The 22,630-nt window shown below is 39.4% G+C and overlaps 1 protein-coding gene across 1 annotated transcript in view; it reads right to left on the bottom strand.

Annotated features, from left to right (window-relative positions):
* The window catches only part of NBEA (neurobeachin), a 924,058-nt gene that overhangs the window by 779,780 nt on the left and 121,648 nt on the right, over positions 1-22,630 (bottom strand). Inside the window, exons 9-11 of the mRNA XM_006879639.1 lie at positions 21,617-21,743; positions 12,039-12,158; positions 9,784-9,930 (exon numbers count right to left, since the gene is read on the bottom strand). Coding sequence (XP_006879701.1) covers positions 9,784-9,930; positions 12,039-12,158; positions 21,617-21,743 — 394 coding nt within the window. The remainder of the gene's footprint in view (positions 1-9,783; positions 9,931-12,038; positions 12,159-21,616; positions 21,744-22,630) is intronic.

Raw genomic sequence — 22,630 nt, 5'->3', positions numbered from 1 at the left:
CGATTGGCACAGGACAGAGCGGAGTTTAGGGCTGTTGTACACAGGGTCGCTATGAGTCGCAAGCGACTCGACGGCACATAACAACAACAACAATCTTCACAGCAGCAGACTGCTTCTGCAACTGTGGTGGATTTAAACAGCTGACCTTAGGGTTAGCAACCAAGTGCTTCAGTCACTGTAGTCCATGGCTCTTTATTCTCTGAATACCTATAAAAGGTGCTTTAGCTGAGCTCTGCTACTTATTTTCTGTTTGTCTAAAACAGTATTTCTCCCTAGTTAGTCTTAAAGATAACTGTGATATTCATACTCGTTTTTCTATGCTGTGTAACAAATGACCACAAAAAGCTCGTGATTCCACGTAGTCCCTTGGTTTCTGCACACAAGGACTAAGAGGGGCTGAACCCAGTCTGCTTGTCAGGGTCTAACATGCCTACCTCACATGCAGCTAGGAGCTGTCAGGAGGAGCCTAGCTGGTGATGGGGAAGCAGCTGCTGACAGCAGGGAGCCCCCAGATTTTTGCTAGTTTCCAGCTAAGCTCAGTCACCTGTCCCAGACTTATCTCCTCATGCCACACGGTCCTCCCCATGCAGGAGAGACTGAGCCAACTGCTAACAAGGCTAAATCTTACTACGTGACACAATCCTGGAAGTCACCGCCCGTCGCTCTGTTGTTGCTAGGTTCTGTCTAGTTTACAATGACTCACAGCAACCCCATGAACAATGGCTCTGTCCTCTGCCTCATGCTGCAACCATCCTCATGACCTCTGACATGCTCCATCACATCTTGGGCAGTCTGTCAGTGGGGTCCAGTTCATCAGAGATGCCTCCACCTTTCCCGACATAATGTCCTTTTCCAAGGACTAGCCCTTCCTAACCACATGCCCAAAGTATGTGAGGCGAACCTTCATCATCTTTGTCCCTAAGGAGTTCCATGCTTGCACTTCCTCCAAGAAAGACTCATTTGTTCTTCTAGCAGATTGTGGTCTACAATCTTCTCCAACATCACAGGTCAAAGGCATCAATTCTTTAGTCTTCCTCATTCACTGTCCAACTTTCAAATGCAAAGGAAGCAAATCAAATGACCATGGCTCACATCAAATGCACTTTAGTCTTCAAAATGACATCCTTGTTCCTCAGCACTTTAAGTACCTGACAGCAGATTTGCCTAATGAACGCAGCACAGCTTTCAATTTCTTGACTGGCGCTAACATGGGTGTTGATTACGGATCCAAATGAAATGAAATCATTGGCAACTTCAAACGTTTCTCCATTGATCATGATGTTGTCTACCATCTAGTTCACTGATGTTGTTGTTCGGTGCTCTGGAGTTGAGTACGACTCACAGTGACCCTATAAAGAACAGATCTGAACCCTGTTCTGTGCCATCGCCATCATCTCCGACACACTGGAAGCCTGCTGCCGCAGTCACTGTGTCAAAGCGTCTTGTTGCCGGTCTTACTCTCTTTGGCTGGTCCTCACTGTATTTAATCAACTGGTTGAGTTGGGGTTTTTTTTTTCACTTACTCTCTAATAGCAGCTACTATGTATTTTATTTCAAAATGCTCTATTTCCTTTCTTTTAAATCTGGCTAACATGTTTGATTAACAGTAATTAATTAACTGTCAATTAACAATTTCAGTGTGCTGTATGAGGTAACCTGGGTTTGCTGTGATGCTGAATGTGTCACTGGGGTATCAAATACCAAAATGGTTTCCCAACGTGGACAGCGTTTGCAGGAGCTTCCAGTCATAAAACAGGTTTGGAAGCAGGACAGGCATCCACTTCCTAAGCCACATGCCTCTGGAAACTCTATGAACTTGGAAAATGACAATAGTTAAGGCATTAGTTCTTTTGTTTGTAGAGTTGCTATGTGTCGCGCTCAACTTGACAGCAATCATCAACAACATTTATTTGACAGTTTCTCATTCTTAAAGTTTCCCTATGTTCTTATATTTCCTTAAGCTGAGCCTACTTGTCTCATATGATGTAATTCTACAATTTTGTGTTCTTTTACTTTTTGGCTAACTCCCAATATGAGGCTTTGTGTTCTCATGCACTTACTGGCTTTTAAGCTCAAGCCTGTGGGCATGTTAAATATAACATTTTTCTGTATTTGTGGGAGACTCCACTAAATTCCCATTACTATTCCTTTTGCAAAGCAACTACAAGGGAGTCATGGTGGCAGTGCCGAGGAACCACGTTCCCAGCTGGAGAGAGAGGACAGTATTCCTCTGTGAGGACTGACAACCTTGGGAGCCTAATAGAGAGGAGCCAGGCTGCTTCAATGGCTATCAGTTTCATGTGGGTTTCAACTGTAAGAAAGAGAACTAGAAATCTATGACTCCATGCTATATTGCCCGTTCTTGGGGACTTCTTGGGGTACACAGGCATTATGAACTTAAAGGTTAACATCTCTCGGGCATTTACCCTGGGGTAAGAAAATACAGATTATTATTTTTTCCCTCAAAATTCCTCAAAGCTAGAGAGCTCTGGTAGCCTCGTGGGTGAGGTAGTGTAGAGTCCAGGGAGCTGCCAAGCTGAAGCCAGGCGATGACAATCAGCCAGCTGCTCTGGGGAAGAACAGGGAGCCCTCTCCTCCTGTGCAATTTACAGTCTCCACAAACCTCTCGGAGGCAGAGCTAAGAGGCGATCTCAGTTCAATGTCACATCTGAACACTACCAAGTTAACCTTTTTCTCCTTGTGCTTTCACGAATTATCTTCAGTCTTAGCTCTGTGTAGTGGTCTTCATCTGACTTCCTTTTATGCTTAAGTATTTTATTCCAGATCTCTTTATACTGTTTTGTTTGGGTTTTTCTGTGTTTTTTTGGGTTTGTTTTGTTTAAATAATCTAAGTGTTAGGAGCTCACTTACCTCCTCACAGAAGACACAGGGTGCCTGAGTCAGCTCTAAATTCACTCTGAACACATGATTTTGTCAATTTTGGCCCAGAATGGTCACAGTGAACATGTTCTTTTTAAAAAAGAAAATAAAATAAATCTAATCTTCTGTGATGCTCTCAACCAGAAGAGTACTTCAGAATTACAAGTATATCAATTATATTAGAAACAGAGGCCAATGTTTGGGTTAGTTTCTCCCTGAATATTAAAAGTAATAACCTCAAGTTCAATACATACAAATAGTTTGGGGTTTTGGTTTTTCATTGTATTTTTTTAGTTTTTAAATAAATATTATTAAATTAATAACAAGCCAAATTCTACAGTGAAAACTCTCTTTGACATTGAAGTCCAATTACAGGTGACTTTGCAGTGGGTTTTAAGCTCTAACTGGCACAGGCAGAGCATCCTCCTTGTAAAGACCTCCTGAGAGGCCTCTCCTCCAGGTCAGCAGTACAAGCCCCCACTGAGTGGCCCACCACATTCCCTAATTCCAAAGTATAGACAGATACTAAAATAATAAGAAAATGCATTCTATCTTGTTAAATATATGGCGAATAAACATTAGTGCTCTGGTGGCCTAGTGGCAAGAAACTGCTCTGCAATCCCAAAGGCATAAGGTTTAAGGCCACCAGCTACTCCATGGGCAATCTCCTCCCATGTGATTAACTGCCTCTGAAAACCCACCAGAGGGTCAGGTATGGGTTGGTTCCTACTCTACAGTACACTACCACAACAACAACAATAACAACTGTGGGAATATTTACACACCTTTCCCCATTTCAGATTATCAAAAACAATCTGGACATAGATATTTTCAGTTCTCCTCTCTTTAAATGGATACTTTCACAACTTGAGAATGACAAAATTGATTTATGTAACAAAGTATCAAAAGAGTAGGTAGGAGAAAGAATGTTACTAAGGTTTAAAATGAAAAGGTGGAAGTTTTACATCCACAAAAAGAGTAGTATTAAAGCCTGTGTAAGAGATCAGAGGACAAAGTTAGAAAAGATAATTCAACGTCAGTAAATCTGGAGCCTTGGCAAGGATGTAAAAAGATTTCAGGAGAAAAAAATAACATCTTTTACATTATTTTTTGAAAGTCCAATACAGTTCCATATAGTCAGTTTTATTTGGGACGATGGATTTTACTAGGTGGCATGTGGTATTGGGATTAGAGAAATACTCAACAACCTGCACTAAGCAAATAAAATAACTCTGCTTGCTGAAACTGAGGAGGACCTAAGTATTTGCTGCTGAAGGTCAAGGACTATAGTCTTCAATGTGGATTGAAGCTCAACATCAAGACGACAAAGATTCTCACCACTGGGCCAACAGGAAGCTTCATGATAATTTGGAGATGTGACTGAGGTTGTTAACAATCTCAGCTTGTTCAGTTCCACAATCACCACTCTTTGTACTAGCAGACAGGAAATCAAAGATGGATTGTATTAGGAAAAATGGCTGTCAGGGAACTGTCCAAAATGCTAAAGAGCAATGATGTCAGTCTAGAGACTAAGGTGCACTCAATTCACAATTACCTGCTATGCATCAGAAAGCTAGACAATGACGAGGGGTGACAGGAAGGAAGAGACGCCTTTGAGTTGTGGTGCTGGATAAGAGTCTTGAACACACCATGGAGCACCAAAAAACCAAACTGGTCTGTCCTGGACAAGGTAAAATCAAACTGCCCCTTGGAGGCAAGGATTTTTGAAGCTCCATCTCACACACCTTGGCCAAGTGGCCAAGAGTGACCAGTCCCTGGAGATGGGTATCATGTTTGGAAGGGAAGAGGGACACAATAACTGGGGTTATGGGGGTCAGTGTGTCAGAGACAGTGAAATTGGCTAGGATAAAGCAGACTTCAGAGCTACTGTGCATATGGTTACTATGAGCTGTGGTTGACTCGAAGGTACAAAACAACAACAACTACTGTGTTCTTCATCTTGCTTCTTTGTTTGGAAGCATGTGGAGCCCACACGACCTGAGAGATTCTGTCAGTATTTCAAACACCAGTGGCATACCTTTGAGCATCATACAGCACAGGAGACACCACAACAGACCTGAGAAATAGGAGTGGTCATCTCATCTCTCTTGTGACTTCCTGACTACAAGACGGCATTTGGCTATGTGGATCATGATAAATTATGGTTAGCATTAAAAAGAATGAGAATTTCAGAATATATGAAACCTGAACCCAGAAAAGGGACAGAGCATGGTTAGAATTCAGAAAAGGTGTGCATCAAGGTTATATACTTTCTCCATAGCAATTCAATCTGTATACGGGAAAAAAACAATTGGGACAGCTCAACAACATGGCATCAGAATTACAGGAAGAATTATTAATGATCTACAAGATGTAGATGACACAAGGTAGCTTCCAAAGAGTAAAGAATTTGCCAAGCACTTATTGGAAAAGATCAAAGAGCACAGCTTTCAAAATGGATTATTTCAATAAAACAAAAATTCTCACTATTAGACCAACAGTCAATATGATGACAGGCACAGACACTTGAGGTTGCCAATGACTTCATTCCACTTGATATACAACCAATGCTGATGGTAGCAGCAGTCAAAACATTTTAAAATGTTCTGGAAAAATCTCAGGGAGCTCTGGTGGCCTAGTGGCAAGAAGCTGCACTGCAATTCCAGAGGTACGTGGTTTGAGTCCACCAGATGCTCTTCTGGAGAAGGAGGGCAGTCTCCTCCTGTACTAGTCAGATCCAATTTGACAGTACACGCACAAAAAATAATAAAATTTTAAAAAAAATGTTTTGGAAAAAATCTGTTAACAAGGACATTTTGAAAATGCTAAGTAAGAATGTCAAGTTTAAAGACCAAGTTGCACCTGAGCCAGGTCATAGTATTTTCAAATGTTTCGCGTGCAGGCACGCATGTAAAAGTTAGAAAGTGAGTGAGGATGGTAAAGACCAACTGACTGATGCCTTTGAATTGTGGTTTAGAGAAGAGTACTGAATATACCCTGATTGCCAAAAGAAAAAACAAATCTATCTTGGAGAATTACAACCAGGGTGTTCCTTAGTGGCAATACTGGTGAAACGTCTCCCATGACTTGAGTATGAGGTCAGGAGGTATTAGTCCTTAGAAAACATTCTATTCAAAAAAGTAGAAGGTAAAAAAAATAAATAAATAAATAAATTTTTTTAAAAAAGTAGGTGGTCATGGAAAAAGGCATTTGACGGTGTGGATTATATATGGCTAATATTAAGAAGAATGGGAATCCCAGAACACTTTATTTTGTTCCTGTGAAACCTACACCTTAGTCCAAGAGGCTGTTATACGAACAGAGTAAGGGAACACTGCGTGGTTTAAAATCAGGAAAAGTGCATCAGGGTTGTATCCTCTCTCCATATCTATTTAATCTGCATGCTGCGCAAATTATTCGAGAAGAAGAATGTATCATCAGGAATGGAGGAAGACTCATCAATAACTTTCATTGTGTGGATGACATAAACATGCTTTCTCCAAGTGAAGAGGGCTGTAGACACAAGGTGAGACACTGTAGCAGTGGGCATGAGTGTGTCAGAGATTGTGAAGATGGCACAAGACAGGACAGGGCTCAGATGTGTTATACAAAGGGGCACTGCAAGTCAGACTCAATTCAGCAGCACCTAACAATAACAGCAATATGGAAAACAACAGGAAACCCGAGTGAGACGGACCAACATAATGACAGCAACAGCAGAATAGAGCCTGGCGGTCCTGAGGATGGTGCAGGACATGGTTCCAATGTGCTTCTCATTCACTGAGACCCTAAAAGTTGTAGCCGACTCAACAGCACTGAACAGTAACAACCACGTTTTTACTTAAAATTTAGGACAGCTGGTGACACTCTATATGACTCTAACATGGATCTTATGGTGTTCAACACTTCAAATCTATTTTTTTTATTTTAATAATTTTAATGAACATTTACAGAGATTTTGGATTTCCATTCATTCATCGCTGCACTTCTCTCCCTGCCCAGCCCTTCTCCCCCCACCCCCAGGTTTGCTCCTCTCTTTGAAAAAGTAAAAGAAAAATTCTTTCTTTGGTATACAATCCCCCTGCACCCCTCCCACCGCCCCAGGTACACTCCACTATACACCCTTAACTGTGGACTATTGTAATAACTATAATACCCTATCATATATCACTTTTAAATTACTCTGTCCCTCATCTGTTTCAATGCAGTATTTTTAAGATGATTTTTCAATTGAGATTCAAGATCATGGTCTTTTCAGTCACTTGCTATGCTACTGAGAGTGGAGAGTGAATAAGAATGAATAAGAATGACAGAAGAAGAATTCATACCTTTGAGATGTAATGCTGGAAAAGAGCACTGAATACTCACTGACTGTCAAAAGAACAAACAGATTATGTCTTGGAGAAGGTGCAGCTAGAGTGCACCTTGGAGGCAAAGATGATAAAGCTCTGTCTCACAAATTTTAAGCTATTCTTTAGAGATGGACATCATGCTTGGAAAGGTGGAGGGTCAGTGTCAGAGAAGACCCTCAATCAGATGGATTGACAGAGTGCCTGCAGCAACGGGCTTTAGTGTGTCAGAGATTGTGAGGATGGCACAGGCCAGGCAAGAGTCAGATCTGTTGTTAGTCATACTTGATTCCACAGCACCTAACAACATAAATTCATAGACACACACACACATAAACACACAACAAAACCTAGGAATCTCTCCACAACTCCTAAAGAAGAAACGGTGCTGATGCAACACGGAAATGCCACTGTAATAGTAACAGATCCTAGATCTTGTTGAAAACTGAGAGAATGGTGCAAGCTATACAATGCATGAAAATCTTCCCCGAAGATAAACAAAGCATCTAGAGTCAGTAAAAAATTAATCATTTAAATTCTACTATTTGTATTTCTAAACTTATCCACTAAAACACATCAATATAATCAATCCATTCTCTTACGAGAAACCTCTGATAATAATACTATGTCTGGAAAATAAAGTGCAAATTTATTACTTTGGTTTCTAAAGATTTACTACTTTATTACTATCATAATCTTTATCAAGTATCACTATAAATCACCCCTGCTATTCTGTATTCTACCATCGAGCCATAATGAGCAGTAAATGACCAGCACGCTTGATTCCTTTGCTTAGGTCCCCTGGATAACACTCAGTATCTCAAATTCTATTATCATCTTCTGCTTCCCCTTTAAAGTCTATTTCTGCTTCAAGAACCCCTAAAAATAGGTCTTCTCTATGATAGTTTAAAAAATCCTGTATAGATAAAAATAATCATTATATCTCAAAACTTCAGTAGCATTATACACCGTCTTTAATAAATACGTTTAATCATAAACATCTCAATATATAATCATAGTCTCATACAGAGGATGAGCCTTAATTTGTCCATTTTAAATCCAAAGATATTAACATAGTACCTTGAATAAAAGAAATATTTGCTCTATTACTGGATTTTATCCAACTGCATGCACTGCCTATTACCCCAACCCTTATCAAGTAAGAATGCACAGACAAAAGATCACAGTCACAAGCATGCTAACATTCAGTGAACAGCTATGCACAGAAACTGCCACGGCACATGGTGACATCAGCACTTGAACATAATGGAAGACAATTAAACCTATCAAGTTGATAATGTTATCATAATAGCATATTTCAGGTTAAGATTAATAGCAAACATGCTTATAATGACTGCAATGCTTCAATTAGGAAACAACAGGAAAACACCATGGGCACAATTTAATATCCAAAACAAAATCATTTAACATAATGATACTATTTATCATTTAACATAATGATACTATTACTAAGCAATGCCTTTGTTCTCCTCCTCAAGTGTTGGTCAGTTTTCAGTTACAGCACACTTTCTATAAAACACAACTAAACCCCACCCACCCTGTGCCATTCTCACTGTCGTTTTTTAAAGAATAAGCAGAAAAAAATACTAGAAGTGCCAGAAATTTGAGATATTTGGATTCCTAATCAATGCTCACAAGGGCACAAGTCAAGAAATCAAACCATATTTTACACTGGGCCAACCTACTGCACAAAACCATCTAAGAAACAAACCAAATTAACAAATCACTAGCCAGCAGTTATTATTTCCTCTGTCATTTAAGTTACATTAGGGGTATTTCTGTACCACTACTGTCATTCATTTGTACATCAATTACTGGGCACATGGCAATAAGGGTTTGCATCTACTCACACTGGCCTGAACCCCCAGGCTCCTCCCCTGAGTGGGCCCACAGTCTGTTCACTGGGTCTTTCAGCTCCTTCCTGGCTCTGAGACCTACAGGACCCATCCTCAGACTGCCTTCTCCTGCTCTAGCATCAGCCTCTCTGTACTCATTTGTCTCACAAATTCCACATACGTTCCAATCTTGGCAAAATAAGGATTCTTATTACTGCTTCCACTTGTCCCACTGAACTCCGAGAGACAAAGCCAAATGCTCAAGTTCAAAGACTGAAGCCACACATATTTTATGCCATATCTCATTCTGAATTTTAAATATTCTTCCAACTTACCTTTCACTCCTGTCCTAACAAATCATTTTATATTTTTATTAGACAAAGAATAAATTTTAATATTTTATAGTTTAAAAAATGGCATTAAAATATACTCTTAAAATATTTATTCTTTCATATTTGAAATGCATGCCTCGCCTCCACATAATAAAATATTTGGAAAAATTAAAATTTCATGAAGGGAAAAGACTTTAAAAATCACCTTTGAAATAAAATCAAATATATAATAAAAAAAATTGGACAGTTCCAAGAAAGAGAAACAAATTCTAAACTATGAGGAGGAAAGAAATGCACTAAATGTTCCTGTGTCACATTTCACTTGTAAAGTGTCCAAAGACTCAAAAGAATGAAAAGCATGTCTACCTTATATCCAGGTCCTAACTGATGAATGGCAAATATCTGGGCTGGGTTAAGGGCTTCACTGAACACGTACACAGCCCCAAGCTGACCGCAGAACACCCTGTTGGCATCAGCAGTTTCTGAAGACCCAAGGAAGCACTTATCATAGCTCTGTATGCAGAAAGAAAAATCAAACACATCATTTTGTAATGACAGAATGTTATAGCTGCATTGCTTCTCTGCCACGAATCTCAAAGTATAACACCCACATGAACATAGCAAGCATCAAGAACAGCATGTGCTGTGGCAATCTGAATCAAAGCTAGCTAAAGATCTGTAGAAAAAAATATGGTGAGTTAAAGAACATATATTTATGTCTTAGCAAAGAATAACCTACTACATCTTCACACTAGAACCCTTGCCAAATTTTATTTATTCATCAAAAGCAAAAATAAAAACCAAGACATTCAGTTGATCCTTACTCCCAGCAACCATGTAAGAAAGCATGGACGCCAATGAAGTTCCTAAGGCTGGGGTCTTTATGGAAGCCGAATGCTTATAGCTTCCAAATGCCAGCTGGGAGGTTAGTCAGCAGCAGAAGGCTTTACCTAGAATACCATGAGGGCCCCTCAAAGGGACGACCTAGTCCAAAATGTAACCACCAGCACCTGGAACTCTAAAGCTCCTTGCTGTGAAGTCAGAACCAACTCAGCCGACCTGCCAGCAGATCCTCAAAGGGTGTAAATCCCTCAAGAGTGTACTGCCCACCCTTTTTCTAGAGAGTGTCTCTGGATTCAGAGAGCTGGAGAGGCACCAACTGTAGTTAGCAGCGAAGGTCCCGGCAGACTATGTCACAGCACCCTCTGCGTTTGGGCCCCATTTTTAAAAGTCTTCTTACTTCTCTCTTATGGATATGCCCTTCTTCGTCTCTGGCACTATGTTAAACACACAAAGAGGGTGCAGGCCTTTCACTGTAAAATGAAGCATATCAATGGGACCCAGTGCACACAGATCATCAAGCCAGCTGCCTAAAACAGGTGGCCTGGGCACTCATGTGCAGTGATCAATACCTCAGAACCAGGCCAGCAGGAGGTGCTCTTCCCCCACTCAGACCAGGGAATCAGTGTCCAGTATCCGCCTGCTCCACAAACAAATCCATCTCACATTATTAACAAGCAAGACATTATATAAGCACAGAGACCCTCTATGACAAAAAAGTCTGACAATACAAGGGCAGAAATGTCTCATTAAATCTCCAAGCCTGAATAAAAGGTACAATAATTCAAGATTAGAAAACCTAATGGTGCAGTGGTTGGTGTAGGTTAGTATTTCCTTTACAACTAATCGAAAGGTCAATAGTTCAGAGCTACCAGAGCTACATGGGGAAAGGAGAGGCAATCTACTTTGGGAAAGACTGCAGGTTCGGAAAGCCCATTGGGCAATGCTATCTGTAATGCTGCTGTTGACGCTTTTATGTGCTGTCAAGTCAACTGAGACTCACAGCAACCCCATGTACAACAGCTCTGAGGCCTGCCCTGTTCTGAGCCAGGTTCACTGTTTCTGATACATTAGGGGTCTTCCTCTCCTGTGCTGTCCCTCCACCCTTCCAAGCATGATGTCCTTCTCTAAGGATCAGTCTCTCCTGGACACATTCCCTAAGTATGTAAGACAGAGCTTCAAAACCCTAGCCTCCAGAGATGACTTGATTTCACCCTCTCCAAGACAGACCTATTTGTTTTCTTGGCAGCCCACAGTATGTTCAATACTCTTCTCCAGCACCAAAACTCAAAGCCATTGATTCTTCTTCTGTCATCGTTGGTTATCACCCAGCTCTCTGATGCATAACAAGTAATTGTGAAGATCACAGCCCGGATCAGGTGCACGTTAGTCTGTAGACTGACACTGTTGCTCTTCAGTACTCTGGAGAGGTTCCTGACAGCATATTTTCCCAATGCAATTTGTCTTTTGTTTTCCTGACTGCTGGTTTCTAATGATAGAGATCCCAAATAAATGCTTTTTGACCTAAAACACTTGATAAGTAAGCCATATAATTCCATAATTTTTATATTTTTAATTATGGTATCTAGTAACACTAAATCATAAATCCTAGAAATTTCACTATTGATAACTTTAAAACGCTCTTAATAAAAGGAAACAAATTTTCAAAGTAAAATTCTCAGATTGTACAGAACTATTTGGTATTTAATCCATATGACGATTAATGACAAACACGGGCAATGACACAGTAAGATGAGTATTTTTAAAAAAATAAGACTTACATCATTTGTGTTAACATGCCAAGCCATGTCACCATAGGAAACGAGCTGTCCATTCACATAACACCGGATTTCGCTGTTCCTCCATCGGTTGTAAATGTGAACAATGCTGATCATATACCACTTAAATGGGGAAGAAAATGAAAGGCATCAAAATGTAAGTTTCAGATAGAATTGAAACCATGAATAAATCTATAAAGAAATGTTTAAAAGAGTATTAGTGATAATTTATTCCCCTTTCCTTAAGTTCATTCTCCAGCCTCTAAGGTTACAGTTGAAAAAATTGGTTGTTGCTATTGTTGTTATGTGCCGTCGAGTCGCTTGCGACTCATAGCAACCCTATGTACTATTGCACCAACAACCAGAGCCAAGGAAGAGAATATAGAAGATTTTTACCAACTTTTACAATCGGAGATTGATCGAACATGCAATCAAGATGCACTGATAATAATTAGGTGACTGGAATGCAAAAGTTGGGAACAGAGAAGAAGACTCAGTAGTTGGAAAACATGGACTTGGTGACAGAAATGGAGCTGGAGAGACAATGATCTAATTTTGCGCAATGACTTATTCATAGCAAATACGTTTTTTAAGAGACATGGTATGCACAGGAATCAGATCGATTACATCTGCGGAAAGAACTGCTGGAGAAGCTCAATATCAGCTGTGAAAACTAGGCCAGGAGCTGACTGTGGAACAGACCACCGACTACTCATATGCAAGTTCAAGTTGAAGCTGAGGAAAATGAAACCAAATCCAAGGGAACCAAAATATGACTGTGAGTCTATCCCACCTGAATTTCAGAACCATCTCAGGAACAGGTTTGAGGCCTTGAAAAAACTGGTAGTAACAATAAATTTATGACAGAGTTAGAACTAAAATGGCTTGACCCTCCCTAAATGATACTGTTTCTGCTACATCAACACCAAAATATACTGGACATACAAAGTTATTTGTGTTCATTTGGTGAGTCAACAAGATTGATACACCTCAAATACCCCAGTGGCCAGTCAAACTGAAATTTTGCTGTCACCAAAATTTTTATTTCATAAGATAACATACATTAGTCACTAAGAAAATAATAGATGTATAAATCATGATAATTTCTGAGAAAAGATAGCCTGGGGTTCTAATTTGGATTTCATGATCTAACAGAATAGCATTTCAGCATCTGAAGTAAGGTTTATATTTTATAAAATAGGTTTCTTAAAACTAAGTATTATTGTATAATTTAACTTTCAAATATGTCAATATTTATTATGTGTTCACATAGTTGCTATTTTCATCATGTCTACTTGGAAACGAGAACGTATATTCTCTTTAGCAATTTCTAAATCTAACCCTTAGTCATTTTGGAGTTTATAGTCTAAACCAAAGAAGATTAAAATGTTTAAAAACACAAGTTACACACAAGTATTTAAACAAATACAGCCACATCTACTAAGAAAGAAAAATCAGACAGTTGTTGTCAGGTGCCATCAAGTCCAACCCATTGACCCTGTGAACAGCAGATCTGAACTCTGTCCTCTCCTGCGCCATCCTCACAATCTCTGACACACTTGACCTCACTAGGGCAGTCACTGTGTCAGTCTCGCTGATTGAGAGGCTTCCTCTCCACAGCCAAAGCCCTTCTTTTCCAAGGATGATGTCCACTTACAGAGGACAGCCTCTCCTATCAACATGCCTGAAGTATGTGGGCAAAGCTTGAGCACCTTGGCCTCCACAGAGCACTGTGGATGCACTTTCTCCAAGATTTATGTTTGTTCTTTGGCTGTCCATGGGATGTTCAGCACTGTTCTCCAATCCCACAGCTCAAAGGCATTAATTCTTCTTCAGTCATCCTTTAGTTATTGTCCAGCTCTCAGATGCATAGCAAGTGATCAGAAATGCCATGGCTTGACTCAGACACACCTTAGCCCTCAAACTGACATCACTACTCCTCAATAACTTGGAGAAGTCCAAACTATTAAAATGAAAAGTAGAAGAACAGAGATAGTTATAATACTGCTGGTAGAGCCCAGACTGGGAGGAAGTCAGAATGAGGAAAAATAATGGCAAACATCCTGTAATTACTGGAATATGGAAGGTATAGAGCTTGAATGTTCGAAAATGAGACACTGAACAGGTGGAAAATGAACAGGTGTGCCTGAACATCAACATTCTAGGTATTAATGAGATGAGATGGATAAGCTTTGGGAACTCTAAGTAAGATAATTACATGGTGTACTATGCTGGGAATCAAAATCAGAAAAAGAATGGCATTGCATTCATAGTCAAAAAGTCAATCAATTTCAAGTTCTATCTGAAATACAATGTTGTGAGTGACAGGACATTATCCACATTCATACAAGGAAGACCTGTTAATACAACCATTATTCAAACATATACTCCTACTAAGAGCCAAATCTTGCATCTGCAACTGACCGAACATGCAATCAAGATGATCTACTGGGTGACAGAAGAGAGGCTGGAAATAGAATGCCTGATTTTTTTATTTTCAATGATATAGTCATTCCAAATACCTTTTTTTAGAAAACACCAATGGTTCCTTTACCCATGGACCTAACCTGATGGGCTACAAAGAAATCAGACTACTGTATCTGTGGAATCTGGAAGCAGGAGTGGTATCAACTTCCTAAACAACATGCCTCTGGAAATTCTATGAATTTTGATAAATGACGATAGTTACAGAAAGGCTTCAGGCCTTTTGTTCATAGGTTTGCTGAGCTGTGTTTGACTCAATGGCAAAAAACAACAATAACATTATCTGTGGAAAGAAACGTTGAGAGAAGCAAATATCAGCAGTCCAAAGTATACTACGGGCAAAATGTAGGTCAGACCATCTACTACTCATGTGCAAATTCAAATTGAGGCTGAAGAAAATTAAAACAAGGCCAAAATATGATCCTGAATCTACTCCATCTGAATTTTAAAATCATTTTAGTAATAGGGTTTAAAGCACTGAACACCAATGATTGAAGACCAGCTGAGTTTTGGAATGATATCAAGGCTATCATCCATGAAGAGAGAAAAAGCTCATTTCAAATACGTAAGAAAAAGAAAAAATGGAAATGGGTGTCAGAAGAGACTCTGAGAATTGCACTAAAATGTCAAGAAGTGAAAACAAAGGAGAACGATACTTAAGTCAAAGAGCTAACAGAAGACTTCAAAGGGCAACCTGAAAAGGCAAAGCATTGTACTAGAATGTGCAGACAGCTGAAACTGGAGGATCAAAAGGGAAGAATTCACTTCGCATTTCTCAAGCTGAGAGAACTAAAAAATGGAAGCCTCAAGTCGCAACACTGATAAATGCTATTGAATGACCCAAGTAGCATCAAGAGAAGAAAGGAATACACAGGGTCACTGTGCCAAAAAGAAGTGACTGACCCAAAAAATTTCAGCAAGTACCCTATGGGCAGGAGCCAATGGTAAAATAAGGAAAGTGAAGCTGCATTGAGGGCACTAGCAAAAAAATAAAGCCCCAGGAATCAACGGGATATCAAATGACTTGTTTCAATTAACAGATGCAGCCTTGGATGTGTTCACCAGTCTATGTCAGGAATTTGAAAACAGATGTCTGGCCAATGAACTGGAGAAGGTCCATATCTGTTCCCATTCCCAAGAAAGGCGACCCAGAAGAATGTGCAAACTATTAAACAGTATCATTAATATCACATGCAAGCAAAAACTTCTGAAGATCATTCAAAAAGGGCTAGAACAGTACATAGATAGGGAATCTCCAGAAGTTCAGGCAGGATTTAGAAGAGTCCATGGAACCATGGATCTCACTGCTGATGGCAGATAGATCCTGGCTGAAAGAATACCAGAATTATGTCTATTTATGCTTTATTGACTATACAAAGCCATTTGACTTTGTGGATCCTAACAAGTTATGGCTAACACTGAGAATAACAGGAATCCCAGAGGTTAACTGTGCTCATATAAAGCCTATATCTAGACCAAGATATGTTCTGTGTGAACAGAGCAAGGGAACACTTGTTATTCTTGTTGTTATGTGCCATTGAGTTGCTTGCGACTCATAGAGACCCTATGTACAAAAGACCTGAACCCTGCCCTACCTTGTGCCAACCTTACTGTCTTTGATACACCTACTCTCATTACGCCAGTCACTGGATCAATCCATTTCATTGAGGGTCTCTTGCACTGTCCCTACACCCTCCCAATCATGATATCCCTCTCCAGACACTGGTCCCTCCATGCAATATGCCTAAAGTATGTCAGATGAAGCCTCAGAATCACTGCCTCAAAGGAGCAGCCTGGTCTCACCCTCTCTAGTACGAACCTGTTTGTTCTCCTAGCAATCCATGGTATATTCAACACTCTTCTCCAACACCATAGCTCAAAGGCATCAATTCTCTTTCTATCATCCCTAGTATTGTCTAGCTTTCTGATGCATAACAATTGTAAAGACTATGACGTGGATCACGTACTCCAGACTGACATCACTGCTCTTCAGTACTCTGGAGAGGTCTCTGACAGTAGACTTTCCCAATGCAATTCATCTTTTGATTTCCTGGCTACTAGCACCAAGAGTGTTGATTGTGGAGCCAAGCAAATTGAAGCTTCCTGCTCCATCTATCATGATGCTGCCAATCAGCCCAGTGGTGAGAATCTCTGTTTTCCTGGTGTTGAGCATTACATGGCTTAAACTTAAGAAGGACGTGGGTCAGGGCTGTATCCTCTCTCTGTACTACTCAATCTGTATGCTGAGCAAATTGCTTGGGAAGCTGGAATCTATGAATAATATGCTATCAAGACTGAAGGGTGATTTTACTTGCTTGGGATATGAATTATTGGTGGACTGTTTCCATATTCTGTTGGAGCACTTTGGGGAACAGAACAATTACAACTATCGTCTAGTCAGCTGGCCAGGTACCTTCCTTCTATATTTTCTGGCAGAGACTGATGAGCACATTCACGGTTCCTGGACAACTCCCAGCAGTATCACTTCCCAGGGCCTTATTTTTCCCCCATGCCTCAGTGTAGCTTGGATTTCTTCCATCAGTGTTACTGTTTCTTGATTATAGGCTACTTCCTGAAATGGTTCTGGGTTGACCAATTCTTTCTGGTACAGTGACTCTGCATTCCTTCCATCTTCTTTTAATGCCCTTGCATCATTCACGTTTTTTTCACCGAATCCTTCAGTATGGCAACCTAGAGTTGTTCTTCACTTATTTCAGCTTGAGAAATGCTATTCACGTTCCTCCTTTTCCGTTTTCTAAGTTCCACTCCTTTCATATTTCATTTTAATACTTTGTACTGTTTTCTCAAGCTGCCCTTTGAAATCTCCTGTTCAGCTCTCTTACCTCAGCAACCTTTCCCTTTGTTTTGGCTTCTTTTTGTTCCAACGCAAATTTCAGAGTCATTTTTTGTCAATTCTTTCTTCCCTGTATTTATAATGACCTTCTGTTTTCTTCATGGATGATGTCCTTCATGTCTCCCCACAACTTGTCTGCATTATGAGAGAGTACAGTGCATCAAACCTATGCTTACAATGGTTTTTAAGTTCAGGTGGGATAAATTCAAGGTCATAGTTTGGGTCATGTGGACTTTTCATTTTCTTCAACTTCAATTTGAACTTGTATATAGTTCCTGAACTTGCCCATAGAAGAGCTGAAGTCTATTCGACAATCAATCCCTGGTCTGGTTCTGAATGCTTGATACTGAGTTTCTCTGACACCTCCTTTCACAAAATCATCAATTGGATTTCTGTATATTTTGCGATCCATCCTGAAGTAAAATGCTATTAGTAACAAGATACTATCTGTAAGCATACAACCACTATTCAAGTAGATCATTAAGCACAAAAGCCAATGATAAAGAACTTTAGGATTTCTACCAACTTCTGCAGTCTGATATTGTCCCAATGTACAATCAAGATGTTGTTGTTGTTGTTGACTGCCGTCAAGATGCATTCATAATAATTAGTGCCTGGTATGCAAAAGTTGAAGACAAAAGAACTGGGAGTTGGAAAATGTGGCCTTGTTGACAGATATAAGACTGGAGATCGGATGGCAGAATATTGTAAAATCAATGATTTTTATTGTAAATATTTTTTACAAATACAGTGACTGTGTGTGTGTGTGTGTGTGTGTGTGTGTATTTAACTTGACTTAATGGACATTTTGTTATAGGTAATCTTTAAGTCTATTATAAACTAAGATATTCATTTGATCAGAAAACTATAAATAATATAAGCCCTAAATAAGAAGAGAACCATCAAACATACCTTTAACAACTCATATTTTTTATTTTTAAATCTACAAAGTATCAAGAAGAAAAAAAAAAAAAAACAACAACAAACCAGACTCTTAAATAAACCATTATGATGTTTCCCTGTATAAGAATTACAACTCACAGAACTATCTTTACGAGTTTGAAAATAGTCAACAGAGCAGCTTCTAGATAATACCAAAGAGATAATTTTTAAACAATTTGGAGGTAGAAATTAGAAATGAAATAAAGATTTCCAACTTGAAGAGATTTCAGAGCAATAGTGTTAGCTATGCTCATGGTTGTCCTTGGTATGCACTGACAAGTCCTTCCAGCCAGGCCACCAGAGCTCCCTCATACCCACTGAGATACCTCAGTTAGAAAAGCAATCACTAAACCACTTCTGTTGTGTTTTGGCTTCTAAGTACCAGATAATTTAGAATACTGAGCAGATGGACTTCAAATGCATTGAGAGATGAACTACATGCCCAATTGCAAAGCCTATGATTCTCAGTAGCTCATTTAGCATCTCGGAAACTATTATCATAAAAAGAGGGTGGTGATAAGGTGCACTTTGGGGGAAGTTGTGAATAATGAGGATAATGGCAACGTACAAAACTATGGCGAACAGTTTGTGATACACATTAAGCATCTACAAAAAGACATCATTAACAAAGTTTATTTTTGTACACTAGTTTACTCATGGCCCACAGGTAATGAAATTTATTTCTGCTAAACTTCTGTTAACTCTTCACTGTCATGCATTCAGACAAAACTTACTAAAAGGTTAGTGCATGTGAAGTCTCTCCTATGTTGGGGCATATAAACAAAGGCAGCTAAAAGAAACAGACACGTAAACAAGTATGAAAGCATAGAAATTAAATTTTTGGGAAAAGCATGAAAATTGCTTAAAACCTAGATATAGGACCAAAAAGTGGTAAAGACCACAAGAAGGTCTAGGGAAAAGGAAAAGCAAATGGGAAAAGAAAGCTACTGAGGAAGAAGTCACAAAGAGAGAACGAAATGGAATGGTCGGAGTGAAGAATGAGTACGAATGAGTAAGAAACAGTCTATGCACTGCAACGGCAACATTCACAGCTAACAAAGCACAGACACACCTCAGAGCATGAGTTTTCCTCTGCTTTCTGGGAGACTAGTGGTAAGAAGACATACGGTTTAAACTCACCACCTGCTCAAAGGAAGACTGGGGTTTTTTTATTCGTCCTGATTATTTTTGGTGTACGATTTTTGTGGGGTTTTTTTTCTTAATTTTTATGTTATATTGGCTTGCTCACTAAGTTCATATATATTGTGGTTCACACTATCCTTCATTTGCATTGTGTTTCATACAATTATTCCCATTCATTATGTTTTATAAAATTAATCACCATTGTGGGGAGGATGGGAACAGAGTGGTGAGGATGGGAGCGGGGAAATCATAGGGTCACACAATTTGATGGGTGGAAGGAGGGGGCCGTAAAGGAAATGGAAAAGACCCAGAGGGGAACTGTGGGCATAGTTCAGTGGTGATTAGTTTTACAAAGCATACTGAATGGGAATGATTGTATGAATGAAGGATAGTATGATGTATACAACCTTTGTAAGCAAACAAATGTACACTAAAAAGTTTAAAAAAATTAATCACCACTGAATTATGCCCACTATTACCGTCTGGACAGGAGGTTGAGAGGTAATCTCTTCTTGTGTAATTTACTGCCTCTGAAAATCCACTGTAGGGCCAGCCATGGGTCATTTCTGACTGGACAGCGCCCAACAGTAAAGGTAAACAGGCAAAAACCCCAGTGCGATCAAATGAGTCCTGACTTGTACTACAGGAGGTAAATGTCCAATGTTCTCCCAAACTCAAAGAAGCAAATAAGGAGAGGTAGGGAAGGTAGAGGGCTAGAAATGAAAGAAGCAAGCAAGGAGAGCCAGGGAAACTAGAGGGCTGGAAATGAGAAAGGGGTGGGGAAGTGTTAACACTGCAGGGACAGGAACGGTTGGTGGGAATCTAATATACTGTTTAAGCTTTCACTTAAAACATAACAAAATGCTAAAAAACAATAGTTGTTACTGTTGTTATTATTGGTTGCCATCGAGTCGAGGTCGACTTAAAGCACCTCTATGAACAAAAGACCTGAACACTTGTATAACTTTCATCCTTTCTCCAAGTTGATAGAGTTTCCAGAGGCAATCTATTTCGGAAGTGGATGCCACTCCTGCTTCCAAACCTGTTTTACCCCGGGTGCTCCACCAAACACAGCCCACAATGGGAAACTATTATGGTATTTGCTATCCCCACGGCACAAGGTTAACCCAGATTACTTCACACAGCACAATGACAAAGAGTGATGTGCAGAGTCGAAGAATGTTCCTTCAGATATAACAACACTAGTCTCATTTGGCAGTGGTTAAATATTGCTGAGTCGAATACAACTCAGAATAAGCTTTGCACAAAAGACCTAAACTCTGTTCTATAATTAACATCATTTCTGTACATTTATAAGAGAGTTTGTAGAGTTTCCAGAGGCACCTAGTTTAGGAAGTGGATGCCACTCCTGCTTCCCAACATGAATCAATCTGGAAGCTCTTCCAAACATTGTATATAACGGGTAACGATTACGGTATTTGACATAAAAAACAAGGATTCCCATTCTAAAGTCAAATTTATTTAGAAATATTTATTTATTACTTGCAAAACTATTTTCCAAGAAGATATTAAGAAATTATTTTTCAAGTAATATTCTTTAATTAGAACTACTAGTATTATACTTGAAACAGAATGTACATTTCTTATCAAAATCATAAAACATCCAAATGAGTATTTACTTCAGTATTTCACAAAATATATGAGTTTTTAAGAAAACGAGCAAATACAAAGAGAGAGAGAGAAATTGAAGTAAGGGAAGACGTGTGTCCCTGCTACAAACTGAACAGTGACCTCAACGACTGTGTGTTCTACATCTCAGCCTTATGCTCCTGGCTGTGATTCCATGTGGGGAAATGGCTCTCTCTGTTTTGCTAAGAAGACCACATCCACGTAGGGAAGGCCTGGTCCTTTCGTGATGCTGAGGACAGCGGATCAGGTCCAGAAGCAAGGACACAAAGATGCAGTGCTACCCATTCCAGGCCACACAGAGCATCAAGGAGATTAGCAAGGAATGGAAACGGAAAAGTAAACAAGACTCCAGGGCTAACACAGAGAGAGGCTTGTTCCCTGAACTCCAACTTCTGGTCTCTTAAATTTGGCAAAAGTCTATTTCTATTCCTTAAAAACACCCCTTGTGGCCTTACAGTATCACTAAGAAACTAAAATATCATCCAAACACACATCTGCTTGGACCTACCTTGCGTGGCTGGAAGTCGTATTTCACACAGTGCTGAAAGCCTTTTCCTTTGGATTTCAGTGATGTGACTATTAAGCAGTTACCAACAAAATGAGCGGAATAACCCACTCCTTTGCTTGTACGAAAACTGTAAAGAAAACCAAATACAGTGTAAGATCATCTGCTTAATACAAACTACACTCCAAATATCTACTAATAAATACCATAAAATGAAATATATTTCTATGTAGTATAAAAGGCATTATATGAACCAAATATAGACCAAAAATCTGATAAAAAAATATAAAATAACTAAAAGGCAAGATCTTTAAAATAAGGGAACTATAACACCATAGAATATATTTTTGCCTTTTAATTTTTTTAAGTATGATTTTAGTGAAAGTTTACAAAAATAATTATTTTTTTACTCACTTGTTCACACACATTTTCCTCCCTACCTCTCCTTTCATTTACTTTGTAATACGCAGTTCCAGAGAGTCAACTATTATATGTATAATATGTAACCAATCCACTTGTTTACAGTGCAGGGAAGATCAGAAAAAGAATGAATAGTATTGAATACTGCACCGGAACAATAGAAGTGAAGGACAACTTAAAAACTCCACACGATCTTTATAAATTTTACCTATGAAAGATCAGGAAACCATGTGAGGCTATGAGGGGCCACCGAAAGCCTGGCCAGCAGGCTGCTCCGCTTTCAGGATATATGGAACCCCTTCCCACATCACTCATCACCCAGACACAACGTGCTCTTTATTCCTGCTTTCCCTCTGAATACAGTCTTCAAAGGACTCAGAAAGGAGGCAGACACTGTGGCTAATCAAGCAGAGGACTAGCAGGTGCCGCATTAGTCCTAACATAGAAAACATCTTTAAGTCTCCAAAATATAAAAGTATCACTGAGCTAATGCTCTTCTGAAATGACCATCCTGAAGTTTCATCATGTAGACTGAGATTCATATATTTGTCTAAAAATTGTAACTATTCATGTACCATCTTTTATTATTTTTTTTTT

The sequence above is a fragment of the Elephantulus edwardii genome, unplaced genomic scaffold (assembly GCF_000299155.1).
Source record: "Elephantulus edwardii isolate Elephantulus edwardi_28Jun2011 unplaced genomic scaffold, EleEdw1.0 scaffold00004, whole genome shotgun sequence".
Classification (NCBI taxonomy): domain Eukaryota; kingdom Metazoa; phylum Chordata; class Mammalia; order Macroscelidea; family Macroscelididae; genus Elephantulus; species Elephantulus edwardii.
The sequence above is the reverse complement of the archived record's forward strand: the minus strand, read 5'-3'. Positions and strand labels throughout refer to the sequence as shown.